We start from the raw sequence: 25,203 nt of genomic DNA, 5'->3' as shown, positions 1-25,203 counted from the left end.
TGAAAAGTGAAAATTTTCTCCATTAATTTCAATGGTAAAAATTTTCACTTTTCACTTTCCATTCTAGGAATAAAGTTTCATGATTGATACCCAGATGTGTGAGGTCTGTTTTTTATTCTTGCACTCTCTGAACTGATGCATACGATACAATAACTTGAAGTGAAACAAATGTATATTTGTTTCACTTTAGATCTAGGTAAACTTCAGAGTGCAATAATAAAAAATAGACCTATAGTTTCGAAAATGGATGTACTGGCGCTAGTGTACGGGCGATTTTGACGGACTCACGAAAAACGCAGGATGGTCCCTTTCAATTCAAAAGATTTCTCAGGTTTCGTGTTTGTTAGTGTTTGTGACGTGTGAAGTGTGAACGTGTGAAACGGTGTTTACTCCGGAGTCTCCGGATATGTTAACCGGTTTTTTAAGCTCGATTTCAATGCGAAATATCGCGAAAGAGAAATTATGATCATGGTTGATCAACTTGTGATATGCAAGCTTCTTATGAATCGATATATGAGCTAGCAGTTCATTGAAAACACGGAAGTTTGTGCGCCTAGTTACATAGGTTATCTCCTTGGTCGTTTGGATTCCTCTCTTTTTTTTCTCTTTTTTCCCTTAAATGGAAGAAACTGCGCCCGATTCACCGAAATCACAATCAGAAGAAAACAATTGTGTTAATGAGTCAAACGTCGATACGATCTATAGTGAAAATGACACGGAACGTCATGGAGAGTGCACGCCGCAACAGTCTGAGAAATGCATCAACAATTCTATTTTCAATACCATTTCCAAGATCGTTAATCCCACTACAAAGGTAAACTTTTTCTTTTATTTTTAAAAGCAGAAGCTCTTTTTAACTAGACAATTCTTTAAGGCTTTAAAACTCTATTCAGGAAATTTTATTCATTAAAAGTTGATGCTCAGTTCTGATATTTTTATAATATATAATATACTTATGTATGAATAGAATACATAATTTTTTAACATAACAAAAAGTCCTCCAGAGTAAAATTATTTTGGATAATTCTTGATATATAAATCTAAAAGAAAGATAAATCTTTCTAAATACAATTTTATGCTTAGTATGTGTGATTCTTTTTTTTTAATTTATTATAGTATATTATAATTTTATTTAAATAAAAATCTTAAGAAATAAAATACTAGTGAAAACTAAATTGTTTTTAAAGAAATTGAATAAATGTTAAGTCGTATAAGTATTTCCATATGTTGATTAAGGACTATTAAAATAAGATAAATTGAAGATTAAATTGCTCTGATATAATATAAATAGTTTTATATTATAACATATAACTTATCCATTTATATAAGCTTTTTCATTAAAAAATACATGTTTTAATTAATATTTAATATTAATTTTTTTTTGCTAGGTGCCAGATATACAGGATTTTAAGATAGTAAAGCCGATAAGCAGAGGAGCATTTGGTAAAGTATTTTTAGGGTACAAGAAGACCAATCCCGAACAAGTATATGCAGTTAAAGTAATGAAGAAAAACGAGATGATAAATAAAAATATGGCATCGCAAGTGGTAATTGAGCGTAATGCATTAGCTCTGACTCGTAGTCCGTATTGTGTGCAACTCTTTTATTCGCTGCAGTCCATCAGCAGTGTGTATCTAGTCATGGAATACATGGTGGGCGGTGATCTCAAGAGTCTGCTTGGCGTTTACGGTTTTATGGAGGAATCCATGGCAGCATTTTACACAGCAGAAGTTTGTTTAGCACTTGAATATCTTCACTCGCACGGGATTGTTCACAGAGATCTCAAACCAGATAACATGCTTCTCTCACGCGAAGGACACGTCAAGCTTACGGACTTTGGGCTCAGTAAAATATCATCCTTGCATAGGGATCTTGAAATATCAGATCTAGTGAACCCCATGACTCCGAGCTTGTGCACCAGAACACCTGGCCAGCTGCTCTCATTGACATCCCACTTGTCCTTCGGTTCTGCCCAAAAATCTACCAACGAATCAAGTTTCAGTGACAGGAGTACACCAGCCATGAATTTACTTTCCGCTCTACAAAGGAATTGCAATCTTAAATCCGCAGAGCATATGTCACCGAATTCGGTCATATCCTCTGTCGCATCCGGAGATTATTCCCGAATATCTGGCGTCACACCTTTTCAATCGGCGGAGGATCTGCACTTTGAGCAAAGTCACGAGGAACAAAGTATAGAAGAGGACGAAGCCACCATTGAAAAGCGCGATAATGGTTTGGATAGCTCTAGCAGTTACCATACCTGCGAGGCATCCTCTACACAAACAAATAATTATACCGACCAGACTATAGAGGAGGAAGAGGAAGAAAAGGACGAATCTACGATCGAGGCTGAAAAATCACATCATCGATCTCTTGTACATACTAGTCCTGTAAGCACTTGCACAAATTCATTCGTGATTCGAGGATCAAAGAAAAGGAAGCGGGACGGCGCAAATTCAACGGGTTTAACATGCGAAATTGACGCAATAGACTTGGATGTCGTCAAAACACCCAAGAGAAACAATCGTGACTATATATTTCCTTATACAAGTCCAACAATCAATGTTGTCTCCGCAAAAGCTGCGGATATTACCGTTGATTTAGCGGAAAACGATGGGAACAGGACACCAAATCAAGACACTGAGCAGAATACTGGCTCTGCGGGTAGGGTAGCTTTCAGTACGCCAGTATCCTCCACTAGACAAAGAGATCACAATGTGAAACAGCAAAAATATGAGGAAGAGGATGACGCGAAGAATTTAATCAAGACGAGATTTCGTTTACCACCTCCACATTCCGCTCATGATCCGCACACGGATTCGGATAACACATCCGAGGGTCATCGGTCGCCCCAGGGTATTTCACCCATTAAAACACCCGCAACTTCTGGTAACTGTTACACACCTTATAGAACACCCAAGTCGGTTAGAAGGGGCGGTCAGGGTGGTGCCAATAGATCAGACGACCGCATACTTGGCACACCCGATTATCTCGCCCCGGAATTATTGCTTAAACAAGGTCATGGACCAGCCGTGGACTGGTGGGCACTAGGTGTTTGTCTGTACGAGTTTTGTACGGGCTTGCCACCATTTAACGACGAAACGCCGCAAGCGGTATTCACAAACATTCTTGCGCGCGACGTTCCATGGCCTGAAGATGAGGAAGCTCTGTCGTCGGCAGCAATAAATGCTATCGACGCGTTGCTCACCTTGGACCAAGCTTCTCGTCCCATGGCGAAAGAGGTGCGTACCATGACTCTGTTCTGCGACTTTCCCTGGGACGAACCGTCGAAAGCGATGCCCCCGTTCATCCCGCAGCCGGACGATAAGTATGATACGTGCTATTTTCAGAGTATGTTGCCTCAGTATATTATATCAGTATATATTGTCGTTTGAAAAACAATACCGAATAATATATGAGAAAAAATTTCAAGTGCCATAAAATTGTTCTATTACTACAATACAAATTGGAGATGTCTAAATAGTTTTATCAACATGTTGCTAAAATGGAAAAAAGTAACATTGCCATTACATTTACAGTTTTTTATTAAAAGTATACAGTTATAGTTTTCTATAAAAAAGAAAAATATATATTAAAATTATATTTTTGATGTTACCCGCGCACGTGTGCGGTATTATTTTTTAAACGACATTATACCGCGTTAGTATTGGCAGTTGACAAAAAAATTTTTTTCTTTATTTTCCAGCGCGGAATACTATGCAACAATTAAATGTAAGTAATTGCGATACATAGTCTTCAGCGTATCGCAAGCAGACGTGGCAAAAACAGAAGCCTATAATGTCGAAATCGTTACGATATAACTTTATTTTTTATATACTTGTGTATATGTATAGCAATATAAAATATAAAATATTTTGTTACTACTCGTAATCATCGAGTTTATTGACCTCTACAGTAAATGAATGATGATGATTTCATTTAATGATGAGAGAACGTACATAGAGCGCGATGACGTGAAACTTAAAATGGAATGTCATGTAATTAAAAAAAAAATTAACGTAGTATCAAATTTTCTTAGAGAAGCGATGATATGTTTTCGCTTTTAACTATAAAAACGAATATTTTTTTAAATATCGCTATGAAGATCTTTAGGGTTCGACGGTTTTTATCACATTTTTCGAAGCGAGTATGATCGATTCCGCGTTTCTTCAACAATCCTTGTCGAAGAAATAGCGACGGTGCGAAAGGGACATGGCGGTAGATACATGCGTGTCTTCTATTTTATATTTTTATAAATCCATAGCAAAAAGTGTGTCACTCTTGTGTACACGCCTGGATATTGCCCTTTACCACATCCTATACCCCATGATACAATACCGACTTGCGTCCAGCGACCATCGTTCACCATTAAAGGTCCTCCGCTGTCGCCCTATAATATAAGTGCAATGTTATTAGTTCTTAACTATATGTTAATAAAATTTGATTATATTATAAGTGTATATTCGTATTTTATTTACCGCATAATGAATTTGTGTAAACTTCCAATTTTCTTATAATTGAACAATTTCTTATCTAAATAGTGAATCAATTTTTGTTTAAATTAATTAATGTTTAAATTAGTTAATGAATAACTGATCGTATTTAGACTGATGGACAAGTTTGATGAAGTGAAATTAATGAATATATAAATACAAACCGAGCATGAATCCCTAGTAGCTCGACCAGCGCATAGGAAACTGTCAACTATACCACCTGGTGCTGCTGCACCGTATTTCAATTTACACTCGCTGTTCGGCCACACTGGTACTGAAACTTCTTGCAAAATCGCTGGTTGCGGCCCACCTAATTAAATATAATAAATTACCTGTATTACGTGTATATATCCTAAGAAATGTTCTTAGATGTTCGCGAATGATTATGCAGATTGAACGAGAATATTTCGAAGAGTATATGAATGTTATACATAATTACATACTTTTTCATTTGAATTCAAGTAAAAATGTTTTCTTTGATGCGACTACTCGCACGAGTCGAAATCCATTTGGTGTAAAAATATTCTTACTTTCTCTCAAAGAACCCCATCCAATAACGGTCGCCGTCTTGCCGGAATACAATTGCGATCCGCTAGGAAGACAGATAGGTCGTATTTGTTCGGTGAATTCCACGGGCTCGCTTAGCGTAAGAAGTGCCACGTCGTTGTAGAGTGTACGGGAGTTGAAGCCTTTGTGCCTCACGACTCTCTTCACGCGTCTCTCGATGTGACGAATCTCATTATTCGTTTTAATATTGTGATCACCTAGGCGCGCTATCATCTTCGCAACATCCCAAGAGTTCATACTGGAATTGTATAATATTTTCTTTTATTAAATATTTCAAAACTCGTCAATATTTCTAATTGTAATATTTCTAATTATTTATAATTAGACTACTAGTCGTACTCTCTCAAACTTTTAGAGTGGATCTCATTCTTAGAGAATGAAAATTGAGCAATTCTTTTTCAGGAGTTTCACTAGTTCAATTTTTACTCTTTAGAATGAGAACTCATTCCATAGAATTTAGAAAATAGGAAATCATATATTAATATACCATATATACAGACAGTAAAGAAATAATTGTGGACATTAGACATATATCATTTCAGTTTTAATTTACGGAATATAATAAATTGATAAATAAATTGGACTCACTTTGCAACGCAGTGTGCCGCCGTCAACACATGTTGGTTATCAATGAGCGATCCGCCGCAGAATTGTCGTCCACCGTTAAGGAGCGCGACCATCCACGGCCATTCGCCCGGGTCTGCATTTTTCCCTCCAACAATACGCTCTTGATCTTGATTACCATTCTTGGCACCGCAAGATTGTTGCGACAAAGTGTCGCCGTTGGTCGGAGACTTGGTTGTTGACGGGGATGTCGACGACGACGTGATCCACCATTCTGGCCTCTTCGTCGGCCACGTAGTAGCGACGCTGGGTCTCTTAGAGCTTGTGCTACTTGGTTTCAACGTAGTTGAATACGTAGTCGAATATGTAGTTGAATACGTCGGTAGACCAGGCGAAGGTGGATGAGTCGGAAGCGGCGGTATCGTATGATCGGGCGGATGTGTGGGAACCTGAGGTGGCCAAGTAGGTGCAGCTTGAGGTCGTGCTATCTCTGCGTCTTCTTTTTTTTTCTTATTGTCCTCCACCTAAAATAATTTACAATTTAATTTTGTTTAAAGGTCTTCTTCATATTCAGAGATCTAAAAATTGACTGTTTTTTAAAAGTTGATTGTGAATACAATGTTTAATATGAAACTTAATGAACTTTTTATTTGTTTTAATAAGAAGTTTTAAATTTGTCTTATGAGTTTCTTCGCGTCAAGAATAATATAAAAATCGCGGGGAAATTCCTAGCAGTCTTGTAATTAAAATATCTCAATTGTTATTTTTTATATTGGTACTCTATATTGGTACACGAAATTACTAAATCAACATTTTAAAATATTAAAATTTAATAAAATGGCAGCAAAACGAAACTCATGTTCTTTTCAACATTTTTTCCAGTATTATCTTTGTAAAAAAAAGGGTTAATTGATAAATATAAAAAAAATAGTAGTTCACGGATCGCAAAAAGTGTCAGTAATAATTATTCAAAGTTTCGAGTCAATCGATTAAGCCGTTTTTTTTTCAGGAGAGTTTTCTCGCGATTTTATAAACATGGTTTTGGAAAAAAACGGCTTTAAAATTTTTAATTGATTTTTTAATCCAAGCGTTTATAACAAGTATTGTGCATGTGGAGTCAAAGTTTACTTCATTTTGATTTTCCTAACTTATCCTAAAAATCCTAATAGGTACAATAGATTAAAAACCGGTCTCTGAAAATGAGCGCTCGGCCCTCTGTTAGCTGTTTAATTTTCGTCTTGTGCAACATCTGAGAAGATGTTCATTATCTCAAAAACTTTTGTTTTTAAATTGCTGGGTTAATTTTATATACATATAGAATTTAAAAAATGCAATTTAAAAAATTGATTTTTTATCCTCCTAATGAAGAAGATTTCTTAATTAATAAATAATGTCAATTACAATATAGTCAATTACGATAGTTTATCTTTTAAAGAAAGATCCCCAGTGACAGATGAAAGGAATGACTATGGTATTACATCCAACAAAAGGAAGGAATGCGCGAACACCGAGTAATAAAACGCGGGCCATAAAACGATTTTTTGTGAAACCGAATCATATTACCGAATCGACGCGGCAGAGATATAACTTTCTAAAAGTGAGATCTAATGGGCTTTAATTCGGATCACGTATAATTTTTACGAGTTCCCAATAGCGAAAGTGATTATCACGAACAAAACGGGGACGCGTGTGCGAATATTAAATAGAATTGGGTCAAATTGTTTAAATAGCTGACACGCGTTTGGCTGTGCCTTACTTGCGGATTGTCTGCAGTAGGATTGTCGCATTTATCGGGGTCAGGCGTGACTAAGGGCTGCAAATTCGAACAACAGATCCCGAAACTCGGGTTTCCATCCTCGCGAATATAGCTGCATGTGTCATAAACACCAAGGACCCAACCGTCCAAAGCACCGAGGTCGGGTATTTTGAAGTACGGATAGCATTCCTTGAAGGTTGTGCACCGACCGATTTCGCCTTTTGAAGTTAAGCAAGTCTCGCGAGCCGCAGCTCCGTTCCAAAGAATACCCCGACTCTCCCTTGATTCGAATTGATCTGGATCGATTGCTGCTGTAAATTAAATTTTTACTTAATTAATTATCTAATTCGTTTATATTTTTGTAAGATAGAAAATAAGGTACATTTCTTTTCGGGGATATTTCAAATATCCCCGAAATAATATTTTAATTAATGTGCAGTTATTTCTTTTTTACTTTCAATTGTTTATCATGTTCTGTCATTACCGTCCATTTATGATCTTCTTTCACGCTATTCATATGTTTATCTTTACAATTTTGGTGAAATTTATTCAGGTATGTTCTTCACAATAATGACTTAAAATGCTTGTATAGTATCGTGTTTGTATAGTATAGTATCGCAGAATCAGGATGCATCGAGCATGTTTATCTCAGCACGTACTCAAGAATGCTTGTGCTTTAACGTGTAGAAACATTAATGTCCAGCTACATTAATATACATGACGTATATGTGTTTTTCTGATGTTAAGCAGAACTAGAAAAAACTGCTAAAATTATCGGAATGCCTTTGATTTTGTCTTTCGCAAAAGCTTAGAACTTATTACACTAACAATTACATTCCCAGACAGCATATAATATTTACAAAATATGTATAAATATTTATAAGATTTATTTTATTTAAATGCTATGAAAATATTTTTATGGTCTCAGATTGAAAAGATTATAAACATTTATTATAAATGTTATGAAGTATTTATTGTAAATGTTATTATATAATAAATACTAAGAAAATACTTTTGAAAAATGAAATGAGAAATTATAATCCAAGTAAAAAATATTTATTAGAAATATTTATTTAAATTTATCATAAATATTACATAAAATATTTATGATAAATTTAAATAAATTATTTAATATTTAGTCTATATTTTAATAATATTTTGAATAAAACTTTATATAAAATATGCATGAAATATCTATATAAAAAATTAAAAAGAATATTAATAAATATTTATAAATATTTTGTATCGTTTAAGTTACGAATATAAATTTCGTATATAAATGAGTATAGGCGAATTTTTAGAATCCATTTGCTTATTCTGTCATGTTGGAATATATTATTTATGTTATTTTGAATATTTTCGAGAAGAACTCGGTATACATATACTTATCATATACGATTATGATCGACTATTGATCGATCGCATGATATATTAGGTGTTGGAATTAATTCGTAGCGTTTTACAAGTGATGGGAAGTACTTTCATTAATGTATTTTTTAATGCTCATGTGAAATAAATAACATTCTTTCATTAAAAACGCTACGAATTAATTCCAACACCTAATATAAAAATAGAAGAAAACAGATGCTGTTTAAGAAACTTTACTTTTCTTATGTTATTGTTCTTTGTTGCATCAATAAAAATTACGTATAAAGCGAAAAGTATGTTTTTAATATTATCGGCTGCATGAAATTTATTTTGCGGAGTGACTAATCGAAACATCATAATAGAATTCCATCGGGATACCTAGCAGCGAGTTCGCTGACCTACGTGAGGCAAACAGGTGCGCACATATGTACATCGAAGGTGAGGTTGCGCCGGGAGAACTTCCGGTTGCCGTGTATGGGATGTGCAAATGATTATTTGATTTTCGATACATACTGCATCTGTTAGATTTTTCGATCATCGAAAGATGAAAACAAAAATCAGTAATTAAAATTGAGGCACTTGACTAATAAATAAAAAAAGTCATACAGAATAGCCGTTGTTCTCTTGGCTAATGACTAGTCAAAATAATCAATGATATAACTTACAGAGGAACAAGTTTTAGAGGAAAAAGGCATTTTCTTCTGAATATTATATTTGTGCATTGCTTCCCTATCAGCCAACGTAATCATCGCAATTTAGAAATCAACTAAAATGAAGTAGTTTAATGAGTATATAGGCATACATGAGTGTATAGGCAAAATAAGTTCTCTTGAAGTCAGAAATAAAGAAATATTTAGAGAAGCATCGTTATTATGAATATTTAGAGAAGCATCGTTATTATATCTTTGTGTAAAAGGTGAGTTGTTTTGATTTTCAAGAAGTTGTTTTGAAGAAAAAAGAGATTGAGATCTAAAAAAAAAAAGGTTTTAATTTAAATTTTGATTTAAATATAGCTTACTATATGTATCATTGAAACAAGTTTTAATTAAATTTATTGGGAACTAGATAGAATAATGGAGAAATATTTTAACAATATTTTCGAAGTGTCTTCTCTGGCACTAAACAATGATAGAGAACTTATCGTATTAATATTTAAAATTGATTTATCTTATTTAATTTTTGTTTTATTTTCTAAAAGATGACCGTGGGATTCTTGACATAATTCTTAATTAAAATTATCGAAACATTGTGAAATATTTCAAACAGATGCAGACGAGTATGAGAGCCAAAAGTTTCTCGGCATTTAAACAGGAAGTGCGTTTGAAATTGTTCTTGAAATTGTTATAGATACTGACCTTCGACGACGACGGCATTGTCGTCCTCTTCCGGGCGAACGTCGTCGAAGTTCAGTGATCTGGACAGTGCTCCGATAGTCGCCGCGGGTACGATCGTCGTGATCACCTGTACCACGAGCACCAGCACCAGCATCGCGAACGGCAACGGTCTACGTGGCCGTTTATTCATATTTCGAGCTGTTAGAATTGTATTGCGTGCGAGGAACTCAAAGTAAAGAGACAATGAACGGTGCGCGGAACACGGGACTTTCAGGTCCACGTGCGCGAATCACCGGCGGCGAACCTGCCAGGTACTCCACTAAACCGCCTAAGCTGCTGAATAGCCGCTGCTCGAGCTTATAACGGGCTCGCCCTCCTCCTCGATACAAGACGCACGAGGTGTTCCTGCGCATCTTTCTTCTCTTGTTCTTTTACCATAATCTCGATGGTCGCAGAGTAGAGGATAGGATAGAGGATAGACAGTAGGGATCTGTCGCAGTCTCCCTATAGTAATGCGCAAAATAATCATTTTAAGATTTATGCTTCGATGTGCGCAAGAATTAATTCTATTACGAACAGAGGATTTATTTAGAGAAACTGGGATGCTTAATTTATATCTGCTCTTCTTTTCAGTTATACTTCTATAAAATAATGAGAAAATTGTACAATAGAAATTCTTTCAAATTATGAAATATGAAAAGTGAATTCTATTATATTTTATTATTTGAATGTTTTTCTCTTACTTCTAAATCTTTCTTCTTTTGTCTTATAATGTTTCTCTTTTCTCTTAAAATTGAAGATAATAGAAAGATTTCCATCTTTTTATGTCATATAAACATTATACATTTACAGTATTTGACTTATGTATGTTTATATAATTAATAAATATTATAAATGTGTAATATTTGTTAAATAAAAAGAAGGAAATTTTTCTATTATGTTATAATATCTTCATATAATTTTTTACCATGTAATTTTAATTTTTATCCAATTTAGTTCGAAACAAAGTTGTTTGGAAAATATTCGTGAATTCTGACCATACAAAGCGTGGTGACGATAATGCTCATGCTGTGAATGGTTTAAGTTATCTCGATTATGTAAGCTGTATGATAGAACCGGATCGTGCTCGATTGGTTTTTGATTGGTTCGTATTCTCAAATGTCGCGCAATGTCGGTATTTGCATAGGAGAGCAGGATTCTTTGCATCTTGCCTTGAAGATTATCAAGGGCAGGTATTTGCATATAAGAGACGGTCGTGAACTTGCTTGATCTTGACCTTGATCTATCCTGATACTACGTATTTATGCTTCCGTTATTATTCCTTCCGCTGACGGCGAAATAGAATCATTTTCTCCTTTATGTGATTTTTATGATCTTTTCTTTGTTCTGAATCTATTTTAGTTCTTCACTCTTGTCTATTCCATATTAACATGAAGTAATAAAAGAAGTAATAAAAAGATATTTATTAGATTAATATAATCGAAGGAAATAACAGATGTTTGTCCGTTTATATGAAATATTACGATCTTTGAAACGAATGAAACGCACAAAGTATTTTATCGTATCTGCACATCGTAGGCAAGCCTGTTTCGCTAGATTCATTGGAACGAGATCTTTTACGAAGAGGTATAAACAGTACCTTCCGCACGAGAGCGAAGAACGGAGGACCTTGAAATATACGTCAGAATCGCGACCTAGGTCGACGAACCCCATCCCAAAGGGTGGAGGGAGGAAGAGAGATTTTAAGTTCGTGCGTTCTTTGACCGTGCATTCTTTGAACGGTTAATAACTATTTACTGTCGACATCTCCGAGAGATAAAACCTTTTTTTGTTGTCGCTCGCGAAACAGGGCTTGGTAATCGATAAAGACAGCGGGTTAGTATCTAACTCGCCAAACCGGACCTTGCCGAAAATATATGCATATTATTATTAGGTCCAGCGATGAATAGCGATCGTAGGTGACGAATCGCGAATCTCATAATCCACTTTGCGTCTATCACACATTTGTATAATCGTCAAATTCCATAACGTTTATATTTACTCATACAGCACAGAAGCTTGCGCAGCAACATGTAAAGTTGCTGTAACGTTGTAATGTTACTGCAATATTACTGGAACAAATTTTGCTGCAATATTGCTGAAATATCTACTGTATAGATATTATTGGCATAGAATTCTTAGAACGCGATTCTAGAGAAACTGACAAGAAGTCTTTTGCTACTGAAGTTCAATGTTCTTGTTCAAGTCATTGACCTATTATTATGAGAACGTCATGCGATGTATATACCGGATATTTAATATGTATACATAAAATTGAGTTCAAGATTTCTTACTGACGCCACTGTATTACTGGACCTTGTTCGTGAAATCCTCCGAAACGTGCAAACCGGTTGGGTCGGGGTTACTCATAATTAACTGAGAGATATCGAAGTCGTTTGTTCTAACGACGTCATTCGAAAGAAAGGATCTATGAAAAAAAAAAAAGATATATCTGCGACATGTCGATAGATAAATAAAATATAAATAAAATTAAATTATAAATATAATTTAAAGTGTAACAAAAATTTGTTAAATTTTTATTTATTGAGAAATGTCCTTAAAATGAGTATATCTAATAAAATGTTTTAATATGTAAAACATTATTTATAGTGTGTAACACACAAAATACTTCCTTTCGTGAACCGGTCATGATAATATTATAATAAAAAGAAATTTCATTTTCTTCTGTATGTTCTGTTGTGACGTAATATAACGGAACAGACAATAAAACGGTTTTACTTTCATAACATCGTAAAAGTTGTACGCATGATTGCTTACGAATATATGAATCATAGAATCCTATTACTTAGAATCCTATTAATTAGAAATTGAAATTTATTTCTATTACTTAGAAATTATAATTGGTTTCTATTAGATAATGACAATATAATTATATGAACTATATATATTTTTTGTTAGAAAAATTGTAAATATGTAGAATGAAAATAGCAGTTGTAGGTTAAATCGGCAGAATGCGTAAAAATTATGCAAATTATATGTAATAGCATTTTAAAATTAATGGTATATCAATTCAATTTCATTATACAGCTCTGGAACCTCAAATTTTTGTATGCATTTATTAATATTAATTTACTGTGTTTGTGCGATGACATTTACGTTGATATAGATAGCAAGCAAAACTTGTTAATTTAAGGAGTAGATCTAAATATATTATATGTCAGCGTATATGTGTGCCATATATCAGAGAATTGAGAAATATCATTCGCTGATGAGCGAATTTTATTAATCGTTTTCTGTGGGAAATAAATGGGCTCGCTAAAATAATATATACCCCGAGATGTGGACTCTACGAGGAAATACTTACTTTAAAAATAAGAAATTTAAATTCTATCCTATTTTTCTGAAGATTCTTCTCGTAAAAGAAGAAGTAGAAGAGCGCTTTTTAAAACTGTAAACTAGAAATTCTTTGTCGCGCATATTTATAAATTGATTTCGCAAAATATATACGTACCCAAATAGAACAACAAGTCATTATGATATTATAATGATGTCAAAATGACTCTAAAATGATCATTAAAAGTCATTTTTCAATCATTTTCGATTTATTTTAATGTCATTTTGACGTTATCATGACTTATTGTTCTATTTGGGTAGCCAATTGATATATGTTCCTATCACGCGGGCAAAATTGAGACCTAAACAAATACTACGTCTAAGAACTATAATTCACGTCAAGGCCAGTGACCTTACAAGGTCTTGGATTCTTGCACGATTGCCACGATGCTTGCATACACACCAGCTGACTTCTAGCCGGCGATGATAACCGCCTGACTAAGTCGCGCTGTAACCACTTACGCTCTCCATCCCCCTGTTCCTTCTTGTGTCCGAGGAAATACGCAAGCTGCATCCCGTAATCAAGGCGTCAATTAATTCTCCTCTATAGTTTTTATTTGCAAACCGATCAGGCTCCTATATCTCGGAAAAATATGAAGAAGTTCTTACTTTAACGAGTACTTTGAAGCTGCTCTCTTTTGAGAAATAAACTGTCAGAATTTTCACAAAAGATGGATAAATTGAAAAAAAAGTTTTAAAATTCTTTTTGAAAATTATAAGTTTTTGTAATGTACACATGTCAATTATTTTTAATACGGAAAAGACGATTTTGTTGAAGTATCTAAAAATTTAGATAGATACAAATCTGAAAATAAATTTGTTGGGCCATCAAAATAATTATGTAGGACCTTTAACTTTAGAAAACGTTAGAATGTTAAAACTTTTTTTAGCATTGCTTATTATTGTATACTTCAGGTTTTTAATTATTAATTAGTAATTATTTTGATAATTCAACAAAATTATTGTTAGATCTGTATCTAGCTAAATTTTTAGATACTTCAGCAATGTTTTTTCTAAGAAGAAATAGATCTAGGTAGTTCTATAAGTTTTAGTAACTCTATTTCTATAAGAAATAAAATATTCAATTATAATAGTTAATAATTTTTTTCTATATAAGACTCACTATAAAAATTACAAAATTAAATTCTTTATATTTTGTATTACGGAAAATTTATCTACTAAATTCATTATCAAGAGATTATTTAATTTCTAGAACAAGTTTGTATTTATTGGAATTAATTAGTTTTTTTCTTCTCGACGATAGATTCTTACATACATAATTGTCGAATTCATGATTGATCGAAATTAAATGTAATCCCCCCTGTCATCGAAGTCGAATACACATCATTCAGATCACGTTCCGTTAGTCGATTTGGTGCGGGATAACGTCGCACGCTTGTTCCGTGCTAATCGTACTGGATGTGTCATGTCAGGCTTTTTCGGATAAGCGATTCCATCGAAGTGTCTACTGGAAGGACGGCTCGTTAAGGTACGTCAGCCGTGAAATGCACGCGGACCCTTCTGAAAGCGGCCTGACGTTCTCCGTAGCGTCGCTGATTTTATGGTGCACTCTCTTCGTTCTTTCTCTAAGACGTGGAATCTTCTTTATCTCTCCTTATAGGTTTCCACGCTCGGAATTCCCTTTTTTTCCTTTTGAATTCCTCACCAACAGGTTTCCTTCGGACGCTGCGGATCGCAATCTCCTTGGCGCTGTGTGAAACGAAATAAAGCGAGAACCCGTGACTTTTATAGCGGCAATGACCACAACAATGATAGCTCTAGTATCATTTTCTGTGATTGTATTACATTCTTTAATCTGTTAGAAACATTTGTTCATTTGTATACGATTATATCTTGATATGTAATTTTTTTGTAATAATTCTTTTTTTACAAAAATTCAAGACGTTTTATGCTCACATGAATACAGAATATGTGTATGTGATTTAGTATGCTAATGTCGTGATTTTTTATCTCGCGCAGATATCACAGAACTCCATGAAATTAAATGAGGCATTGAATCATACTTATGCTAATGAGGAAGTTCGGAGAAACGAATTGCCATCATATTTACATTATCGAATACAGAGATGATTGATTGCGAGATGAAAGTTATATATGCAAAAATATGTATGTAGCAGAACATGATATTGTAATATCAATACCTCGGAAGGCGAGAACGAATAATATTAATTTGATCATTTGAAGATAAAAGATAAATATTTCAACTATTTCTTCGTTTCGGAGAACTTTGCAACTCTTTTATTTCTGTGTCTCAACATTCTTATTATCGTTTATTTAATTGTCCTAATACATGATGATTTTCCAATGCTTTATTAAAACAATGTCGTTCGTGTCTCAGATTAGTTTTCATTACTTGTACAAATATACAAAAATTATTAAATGATTACATATTTTTAACAATTTTTTGGATAGTATATATGCAAAGTTATATATTTAAAAAAAAGGATAGAAACCATTATTTAGTCAGATGCTTCTAGTATTAAAAAAAAAAGAAATGTGTAGGAATGCGACTCCTCGTGTGTGTACTAGGAATTAATTATCTTATTCAATATACGTAAAAAATAATAATTCAAAAAAAATACGTTAGCATATTTGTTGATTCCACGATCTTCATATATTTTGATATATACTCTACTTTTGTGAAAATATTTTGGATTTACAATAATGTTTTTTTTAAATTGGCACTCTTAATAATATGAAGGATTATGGTTATGAGCACGGCGATAAAGGTAACAACAATTTATCTGGCAGTGAAGAAGGCGTACGAATTTTTTATAAAACGTACTAATATAATATTTATTGTTGCAATAAACATCGTAATAATATAATATCACCTCTGGCACAATCTCACGATGGCAAGACAACGCGACGGTAGTAAAACAATCGTACTCTGGGCATTCTCGGATCCTATTCTTCAACATATCTTCCGACTTCATTACGGCGGTCTTACCGTTCTATCAACCCGCAACGGTTTCTTTTTTTCTATATGTGTATATATATATATTATATATATATATATATATATATATATACACATACATATTTCTAACAATAAATCTAAAGCCCGCGGGCTTGTTCCATGTCGCCATTTACGTTATTTAAGTACGATATCGAGACAGTCCAAAAAATCGTCGCAAGGAGACCCCGAAAAAAATCCACGTACACAAGTTTACAGCCTCCAAAAAAGCGGAAGCGATGACAGACAGAGAAACGCGATTTCCAATTGCCACCGGCAATGATCGGCATGATCGATGTTTCCTCGCGACGACGCTGGTCCGTCCGATTTTTATAACGTAGATAATAATATTAATAATCGTAAGGATAATAAAGGGATAATACTATTATAATAAAATGGCTTGATGAGAAAGCCGTTCGTTCACGTAAAGAGTCATATTTTCTGACGTCATTTCGAGATGCAACGGCAGCGATCAAAGGACACGGGGATGATGGGCAAGGGATATTATAATTACGCGAAAAAATGTCATGGACTAAAACTAACTATAACGATCTTGGTTTCATACATCTATCTTGATTTCGTAAATTCTATCTATCTCTCTTTCTCTCTTACATTTTCTGACGTTTCCGTTACGCAGACACTCTGAGCTATCCATTCATGCACGCTCTTTCTCTCGATATCTCTCTCGCTTCTGCCTTTCTTTCGGTATCATTTGCATTCTCACTCGTGAGTACAAACACTCATGTTCGTATAAAAATAATAATAAGATTTCATAATAATATATAATAATATAATATATATAATTATAATAATATATATGTGTCTTACGCGTAATTGAATAGAATCCATAAAATTAATAATATCCATCTATATGCTATTTGCAATAAATGTAACAAAAAATAGTACTCAATAATAATAAGGCATTTTACAAGCGTATTTTGATCCTTGCTTTGATATCGGAATGTATCGACGTACATAATATGATTAACATCAAACGAGCAAAATGTCATGATCGTGATTGTCCTATTCTAATCTAACAGCTCTAATATAATTGGCAACAGATACGTGTATATATGTCTTATTTCTGTATATGTACGTTTATGCGAATGAATGGGTATTCATATTGTCTCATTACGCACGTAGACATATACGCGCCATCAAATGCGCGACATAAATTGGCAAGCAGCTCCGCTTTCACCGGTGGCACATTAAAGTTATTTCAAATTTAACCTTACGAACTACATAACCACGGATTATTGGTACCGGTTTCGGTGATGTCATGAACCTCATGACAATTCGAGTAAAACGTAATCATCTTCGTCATAATTGGCACGAGTTCTTATCTCGCACAGATTACGAATCAATATCTCGAATGAGAAAATTTAAGATACACTCGTGAAAATAATACGGAACTTTGTTGCGATATCTCCGCTTATAGGGCACATAGAGAAAAAATAAAAACACTTTCATTATATATTCAGAGCGGTCGCAATCGATTAAGCACACTTAAATCGGTTCTGTTCTTATTGAGATCCAACCTCGATCTGACGCAACTTGCCGATTCGCGTAAAGGAGGCACGACAGTGTCGCTGCACACTTAGCTTTAACACTACCATTGTATGTGTGTGTGTGTGTTTCCAAATAAAAATAATATAACAATCTCAATAAACAAACTGTCTGCAATATGCTGATTGACAACAAATAAAAAATCGCTAGCCAATTAACATCAATCATGTCCGCATTAAGTTCATACTCTATAAACACATAATATTCTTGAATGTTATATAAATATTATTTACCCTTTTTAATATTTGTACAACATTCTAAAAATATTGTGTCTTATAGGGTATATCGGCAGTACTTGCTGATATGATTTGACAGTAGATAGGCAGAAATCAATGAGAAACCAAATTATGTTTTATTTTTGTTGCTAATCTGCGTCAAACTGTGCAGCAAGTACGTTAAAGTGTGCTTGATTTTTGCTATTAATTTATCATCATATTTTATTAATACAAATTTTAATATTTTCTACCGACAATATATATATTATATATATATATAGAGTAGAGCGGAGCCATTCCGTCAGTTTCAACTTTAAAGTAATACGAAAATTTAAGATAGCAAATAATATCTCTTTACAGTGCTTATAATTACATTATACAATCGTAATTACTCCTTGAAAGCACAAATTTAAATAATTAACACGTATAGTTCAGAAATATAAACATTATCGCGAGAAATAGCCTCGATCTACCTTATATGTGCCAGATTCTATTAAATCTGTAGCTTTTTTGTTGATAAAATTCGAAACAAAAACTATAGAAAGACAGTTTATCATTCTATGCCTCGGAGATAAAAGAATATAAACACATATGATACTTTTTATTTTTTTCTTAAACAACACACTAACTACTTTAGTTCCGAGATATTGAATCGTCATCTTATCCTCCAACGTCTGGACTCAGTTCTTATATGCTTACGTACATGTAAAGAGATTACATTACAGATACAGATATAGCGTGATTATATTACTCTTATTAGTCTTAAGATTTAGAAAAAGTCGTGGCTTCTCGATGCCATCTCGAGCGTGACGTGGCAGAGTATGCGGCACAGGGAGGCAATCCGGATTTCTTTTTAAACTTTTTTTTTTTCACGGTAAGATTTCCGTTTCAAGCCGATGTTTCTTCGCGTGCGATGATTGGTTTGTGACAGCGATATTACGAAATTACACGACGTCTTCATGCACGCGCGTAAATACGTCAGTGCTCGTAAATGTGAAGCCAGAAGTCTCGTTAGCGACAACAGATCATAAGAAGAAAATGTTGATTAGCTTTTTATGATGTTTTATATCATTGAGAGGTGAAATGAGAGATCAATTTTTTTTGTTTTTATGTTTCGCGAACGTTTTATAACGTCTTGTGCAGAGAGATTCGATATTATTTAAAACGATGCAAAAGAGAGCAATATCCTATTGACAGTACATTTCATTGTTTGCTTATCGATATGTGATATATATTAAATTTAACATAATTTTCTAATGTTGTAATGACAGCATTTATTTCAAATTGTCCATTTCCGATTATCGATGTAACCGAAATCGAAATGTAAAGGCAAAAAAAGAAGCAATCGCTTCTGACATTGACTAACACAAACATCATTCGTTTAATGAGAAATAACGGCACGTGCGTTACGATCTATACGAATTCGTCGGGTTTTTCAAAAATAATAATTCACGTTAAGACCAACGCAATGCGATGCATTTCTTAAACGTGTGGGCAAATTAAGAATCTAAACGTCAACGAGCGAATTAAAATACAAATTAACAGAGACAAATGGTCGTCTCAATATGCATCTACAATATACGTATGTTTATCATATACCGGGATCCTTAAATCAATTTTGATTGATTTACATGGCGTTCGCGTTTTCAACGTGACGCTTCTAAACTAGCAATCGTCAATATAAAATGTTCATGGGACGCAAAACAAAGTAATAACTGACGCTTTTCGTACCCGCGACGTACGACATTCTTGCACATTCGACTTGCTCCAGTCGAGTCGAAGCCCATACATCTGTGAGCGATAAAGATTTATTTAACCTTTTCACATCTGATTTTCTTCAAGAAAAAAGTCTAGTTTAGTCATTTTTTTAGTTCAGCCATTTTTGTTGAAGTTGCTAAACACAATAAAGGTATAATAACAGTCTAAAATGGCGGATTTAATAACAAACGTAAACGTAAAAGATAAAATATATTCAAATTTAATAAAAATTTATACTTGTATTATCGTTTTCGTGGAAACCGCGAAATGTGGAAATGATTCAGTTTATAAAATAATATAAAAAACAACAAAATATATATTGATAAGAATAAGGTTCAAAAGTTTTCGGTCTACTCTATATCGTTATAACCAATAGCATTATATATCTATCTCTATCATTGAAATACAAGAAACTTTAATTTAAAATATTCCAACGTTACGATCCCGGTAAAAAATTGTTCATACATGAATATGTATAAATATGTATAAACATACATAAATATTTATAAACATGTATAATAATATGTCCATATATGTTCATACATTCTTCTTTCTTTTGTAAAATTACTGTTTAGTGTAATAGAAATAATAATAATGTGAAAAATTAAAAATAATTAAAGAAATAATTTTCGCAGTGTTCGTTTTAGAAAAAAACAAGTTTGAAGAAATATAAAAAAATTGCATTATATACACAATTATGCATAATTTTGTATATAATTATACATAAGGAATTTTTTTACATTTTTTTAAACTTGATTTTTTTCTAAAACAAATAATCCTTACGAAATGTAACGCTGCATAAGTAGTCATCGAAAACTTTCAGGTCTGTGTGTATCACACAAATAACTTTCCATATTTTTATATTCTAAGTTCAATCGCGAGATTCTCACTCTTCGGTTTTATAAAAAATTGATTAGAGAATCGAAAATTATAAATGAAAGAATATAAAGAACGTTTCACGCAACGCTCGTAAGCATTGTTTGTCCTTGTTTAACATTTGATAAACAACAAGGATTAAATGATTCAGCGAGCGTTGTTAAATGGAACGCAGTCAAAGTTCGACTTGATTCGAGAATCAATTTCCGGAATTCTTATTTCATTTATATTTACATTATAAAATATAATAAGAAGTATATAATAAAATATTCATTATAATATTTTAAATTAAAATTTAAGCAATCTTCTTTAATATGAGCTTCATGTTAATGACTTGAGTTTGATGTTAATGACTGAATACTAGAGACATGATTTTTTTAACATTTTAAAACATATATCTCCTATTGGATGTGAAAGGGTTGAAGTGTAATAAAAATATTTATTAGCGCATAATTATTAATTTTTTGGTAAACGTTTCGCTAATAATTATTGTATCGATAATTGTTCAAAACATGTGTCTGTTCAAATATAGGCTTCGACTGTGATATTATACTACAGAGTTGAGATTTAATTGCATATTTTCGGCTTATTTCGTTGTCGACGTCTTCACATTAAGTATCCATTAACTCATTGTTTAAATACGAACGGCAAGAAGAAAATAGTGAGGACCATGGCACATAAAAACTTAAACAGTAAAACGTAAACAATAACAAATTCAATGTTAATTTCCTTACTGCTTACATTTTACTGTTTAAATTTTTTATAGCACTTTATACAACATCGACAATGAAATCTGCCCGAAATGTGCAATTAAATCTCTGTTACACTACGATTAAAATAACGTGACATCGATTCTTCTTTGAACACGTTGAAAATTCGATTTTTCAGGAATGTATTCTCTCTTGATTCTTCTTGATTATTCTTGCTGGAAAATAATTACCACGTTGCTACTTGGATCTTTCTCGATGGCCATTTTTGATAGGCACATCATCGAGTAAACTGTACAAGAATCTTCAACGTGGTGCGAAAAAAATTCGCTATTTATTTAGCAATTGTTATTATTCAACGCAAGATGTTGCTGATCCTTCATTCATCCAAGTAATCAGTTCTCGTCAAGCTTGCGTAGCGTATTTACATAAACGTTTCTTGTTCGTTCACGTGTTACTGTTGTCGTGAACATGCACGTGTGCATGTGTGGAATTGGCGAGGGGTGAATGTGGTAGATGTGGAGGCGATGAAGGTAGTTCGATGAGAGTGACGTCATATCCGGCGGGAGAATCACTCGGATCGCCAGGGTCACCCGGCGAACCCGGATTATTCGGGTTGCGTTCGCTGCCCGGGTCCGGATTGATCCGTGAGTGGCTCACCTCCAGCAGAAACAGGTCCTCATCGACGTAATATCGGATCATGTCGTCGTCAATTTTCGCTGTAATTCTGCAACAGGATACGATGAAATTCTCGGTTAAATCTTCTCGGCGCAACTCGCGAATGAAAGCGGCGAATCTAGTTTCAGAGAATGTGGCATGCAACGCGGTAACTTCGGCCACTACAATATTGTGACACTTGATGAACGAACTTGTATTTCATATAATTTCATTGCTTATGGTTAACAAAAGCTCTTAATGTCAATAAGTGTTAAAATTTTATGGTTTAAAACATTTTTGGCAACAATAAGTTTTATAAGAGAAGTTCTCGTATTGCGATGAATATTACTTCTTCTATGGCTACGTTCAGCAGAGAAAACTAATCATTTGGCGCTTAGTAATTCTTTAATATCATTGTTTTCTACACTTAGATCCAACGAAGACCTAAAGAACTAGTTACATTAAAGAATCACCAACTGATTAGTTTAATTATTTTTTTCGTTTAATATAATTTTACGATATTAAAATGAAATTATTGCAATATAATTCACGATTTATGGCATCGTTATGGAATCATCACAGTATCATAACGGCAAAATATCTATGCTATCTTGCGATGGATCTTCTTCGAGATCTCGTGATGAAAAAAGTGGAGTTCGCACCGCATTATGCGTAGCTTGAGAGAAAGAAAGAGAGAGCGTAAGATAGGATTTGCTTGAATGACGTGAGATGTACATGTCGAGTAACGAAGAATATCTGTTCGAGGGAACAAGTTCCTGCAGGAATACGCAGTGCGTAACCAACGTATGTTGGAAAAAGTACCGGCAGAATAAAATAATCAGTTGAACGAGACGCATGACGACATTAAGCGAGGCAGGCAAGGCGTGCATGAGTGCGCTTGTGACGGAAGGCAGAAGACGAGAAGCGTGAAGGATTAGTGGATTAATCAGGCGTGATTGTGCGTAGCGGTAGCGAGATGTAGTCAGCGTGCAACTACATTCGCGTTAAGGTGATCGACAAAGAAAGGACATTTTTAACGAGAGAGTACACGAGAATGGCGTATACATTTAAATACATATGTCGCAGAGAAACGTGTATCCGACATTTGAAAGAGGCACGATCATAGGCGAGAGGGAGAGCGAAAGAGAGCGAGAGAGAGAAAGAGAGAAAGAGAGAGAGTGAGATAGAGAAATTAGAGAAAGAAAAAGACTACCAAACCAGGCGGAGAGAGTCAGGCAATGTCACCGTTATGGCATGCATCGCGTAGGCGTGCATGCAAGTAAAGATGACACTCTACTAAACTTACCCCTTTGTGTTTTTGCGATAGAGGTTATTAATACTCGAGGATGCAATTTTGTACTTTGACTCAATCTGCAAAATAGAAAAAAGTAGAACATTAGAATTTCGATAGTGGCTTGCGGATCGTCGTTTCGTTTCGCGCACGCACTCGAGAAAGTGGTCGCGAGACGCGCGTAGGTAGACGCAATATTACCGCGAGAATGACAGCAAGAAAGAAAGACAGAAGGATAGAGTGAGATAAAAGTAGACAAGACAGATCGAAACGGGAAGACATAATGATGAAGAGATATATATCGCGCGTCACAAGAACGCGGAGGCAGTTCAGGATCGGTTCAAAGCGCGGTCCGAGATAGGAGATCTCACGCGTGGACCAATTAGATCATTCTTTCGCGGGGCGTATAGAAACGCGACGAGAGAAGAGAAATCGTTTGAAATCAGAGAGAAAGAAAGGATGTTTTTTTCTTCCACTTTTTTCTTCCGTTATTTTTGATCGGTATAACGCGTCTTTTACGTCCATATCTGGTAGATTGTTAAAAGCCGCCGACAGTCTCGCACATCCACAGGAGGAGGGATAAATATGATCGTATGTCTTGCATTATCGATAATGTATTAATGAGGATCTTGGATCACAGTGGACAATGATGCATGCGCATTAATATTAATTAGCGAGTGGACCAGTGCGAACGTATTAATAATGGCGCAGTATGCTTTCACATGCATGAGTAATACATACTCTCTCGTGGGGCTTGTATATGTGCATGTAAAATATATGTGCATATACAGTGGCGTGCAAAAGTTCCCGACCAGTAACATTTAAGTTTTATATACTCTAATTTATTTTAAAAAAAAACCCGAGAAAATTTTAATCATTATATCAGATGTTGATACAAGATTTCATTATCTACGTCTTGTACTGATACATAATGGTTAAAATTTTATCAGGCTTTTTTTATAAATTAGAATATAAAATGTCACTGGCAACTTTTGCACGCCACTGTATATATGTATGCTGTATATATGTGTACAATTTCCGTGCTCATCAAATCGCGAATTGGATTAGCGAAACTAAACTGGATTGAAATCGAAACAGACATTAGTTATTTTCCGGCCGTATGACTTTATTAAGCCTGGAAGTGTTTATCGGGGAAGCGTATCTCGATCGATGGTAGCGATAGCACATTGCATTAATATTGTCTCGCTTCTCGTTCTGTTTCCAGAGCAGGCCTCGTCGATGAACGACAGTGTAATCACGAATGAACACCCACGGTCGCATATATTCAACGGTGCGCAATGTGTTTTGCATAAAACACATCACTGCTACCGTATGCTTATCGGTCGCGGTATGGAAATGGTGAGAATTTCCATTTCCCATTTCCATTTTTACGAGCGGGCTTGTTATTTTGCTTACTTTATTACCGAATGACAATCAAAACATTCAGTTAATACAAAATTTGCGAAAGCATATTTCCCTTCGATTATGCGTATTCACTTTATATATTGCTGACATTTATCCCCTGCTCTATATCTAAGATTGACGTTATGCTTGTACGATTCATAGTAAAGACCAATAATTTTCTCTATACTGCGGACGTTAATAGTTCACGACACAGAACGGGTGCCTTAATGTATCAGCTTTATAACTTCCGCTATATTTCTTTCGAAAGTATCTC

At 34.2% G+C, this 25,203-nt stretch overlaps 3 protein-coding genes across 8 annotated transcripts in view; 1 reads left to right on the top strand and 2 right to left on the bottom strand.

Moving 5' to 3' along the window:
• The first annotated feature begins 246 nt into the window (after positions 1 to 246).
• gwl (serine/threonine-protein kinase greatwall) lies at positions 247 to 4,458 on the top strand. The gene is made up of 3 exons (XM_011069048.2): positions 247 to 814; positions 1,389 to 3,354; positions 3,710 to 4,458. Exons 1-3 carry the CDS (start codon positions 620 to 622, stop codon positions 3,754 to 3,756), a joined length of 2,208 nt encoding a protein of 735 aa, XP_011067350.1. The 5' UTR covers positions 247 to 619; the 3' UTR covers positions 3,757 to 4,458.
• Positions 4,138 to 10,451, bottom strand: LOC105153909 (lethal (2) k05911). Of its 2 annotated transcripts, none has more exons than XM_011069046.2 (6): positions 10,107 to 10,451; positions 7,384 to 7,694; positions 5,652 to 6,151; positions 5,027 to 5,301; positions 4,661 to 4,806; positions 4,138 to 4,393 (listed from the first exon to the last, which is right to left on the bottom strand). In XM_011069046.2, the coding sequence occupies exons 1-6, from the start codon at positions 10,273 to 10,275 to the stop codon at positions 4,241 to 4,243; spliced, it is 1,554 nt and encodes a 517-aa protein (XP_011067348.1). In that variant the 5' UTR covers positions 10,276 to 10,451; the 3' UTR covers positions 4,138 to 4,240. The 2 variants fall into 2 exon arrangements, with proteins under 2 accessions (XP_011067348.1, XP_011067349.1); XM_011069047.2 differs by having other exon boundaries at positions 7,384 to 7,691.
• A 5,787-nt stretch (positions 10,452 to 16,238) lies between these two features.
• grh (grainy head) overlaps positions 16,239 to 25,203 on the bottom strand; it is a 128,992-nt gene continuing 120,027 nt past the window's right edge. For 4 of the 5 annotated variants that reach the window (XM_087407006.1, XM_011069044.2, XM_011069043.2 and 1 more), the window contains 2 exons: positions 23,541 to 23,605; positions 16,239 to 22,304 (listed from right to left, as the gene is read on the bottom strand). In XM_087407006.1, the coding sequence (XP_087263132.1) occupies positions 22,025 to 22,304; positions 23,541 to 23,605 (345 nt within the window). In that variant the 3' untranslated portion in view covers positions 16,239 to 22,024. The remainder of the gene's footprint in view (positions 22,305 to 23,540; positions 23,606 to 25,203) is intronic. The other variant, XM_011069045.2, reaches the window with a different exon arrangement.

This window comes from Acromyrmex echinatior, chromosome 6, assembly GCF_024713525.1.
Source record: "Acromyrmex echinatior isolate Ae372 chromosome 6, ASM2471352v2, whole genome shotgun sequence".
NCBI lineage: Eukaryota > Metazoa > Arthropoda > Insecta > Hymenoptera > Formicidae > Acromyrmex > Acromyrmex echinatior.
This window is presented reverse-complemented; position numbering and strand designations above follow the sequence as displayed.

Excerpts from the sequence above, each read along its gene's own strand:
- gwl (XM_011069048.2), top strand. The coding sequence starts at position 620 with ATGGAAGAAACTGCGCCCGATTCACCGAAATCACAATCAGAAGAAAAC. Across the intron at positions 815-1,388 it reads TCGTTAATCCCACTACAAAG|GTGCCAGATATACAGGATTT; the intron begins GTAAACTTTTTC and ends TTTTTTTGCTAG. Across the intron at positions 3,355-3,709 it reads TGATACGTGCTATTTTCAGA|CGCGGAATACTATGCAACAA; the intron begins GTATGTTGCCTC and ends TTTATTTTCCAG.
- LOC105153909 (XM_011069046.2), bottom strand. The coding sequence starts at position 10,275 with ATGAATAAACGGCCACGTAGACCGTTGCCGTTCGCGATGCTGGTGCTG. Across the intron at positions 7,695-10,106 it reads CAATGCCGTCGTCGTCGAAG|CAGCAATCGATCCAGATCAA; the intron begins GTCAGTATCTAT and ends TTTAATTTACAG. Across the intron at positions 5,302-5,651 it reads GCGGCACACTGCGTTGCAAA|TATGAACTCTTGGGATGTTG; the intron begins GTGAGTCCAATT and ends ATACAATTCCAG.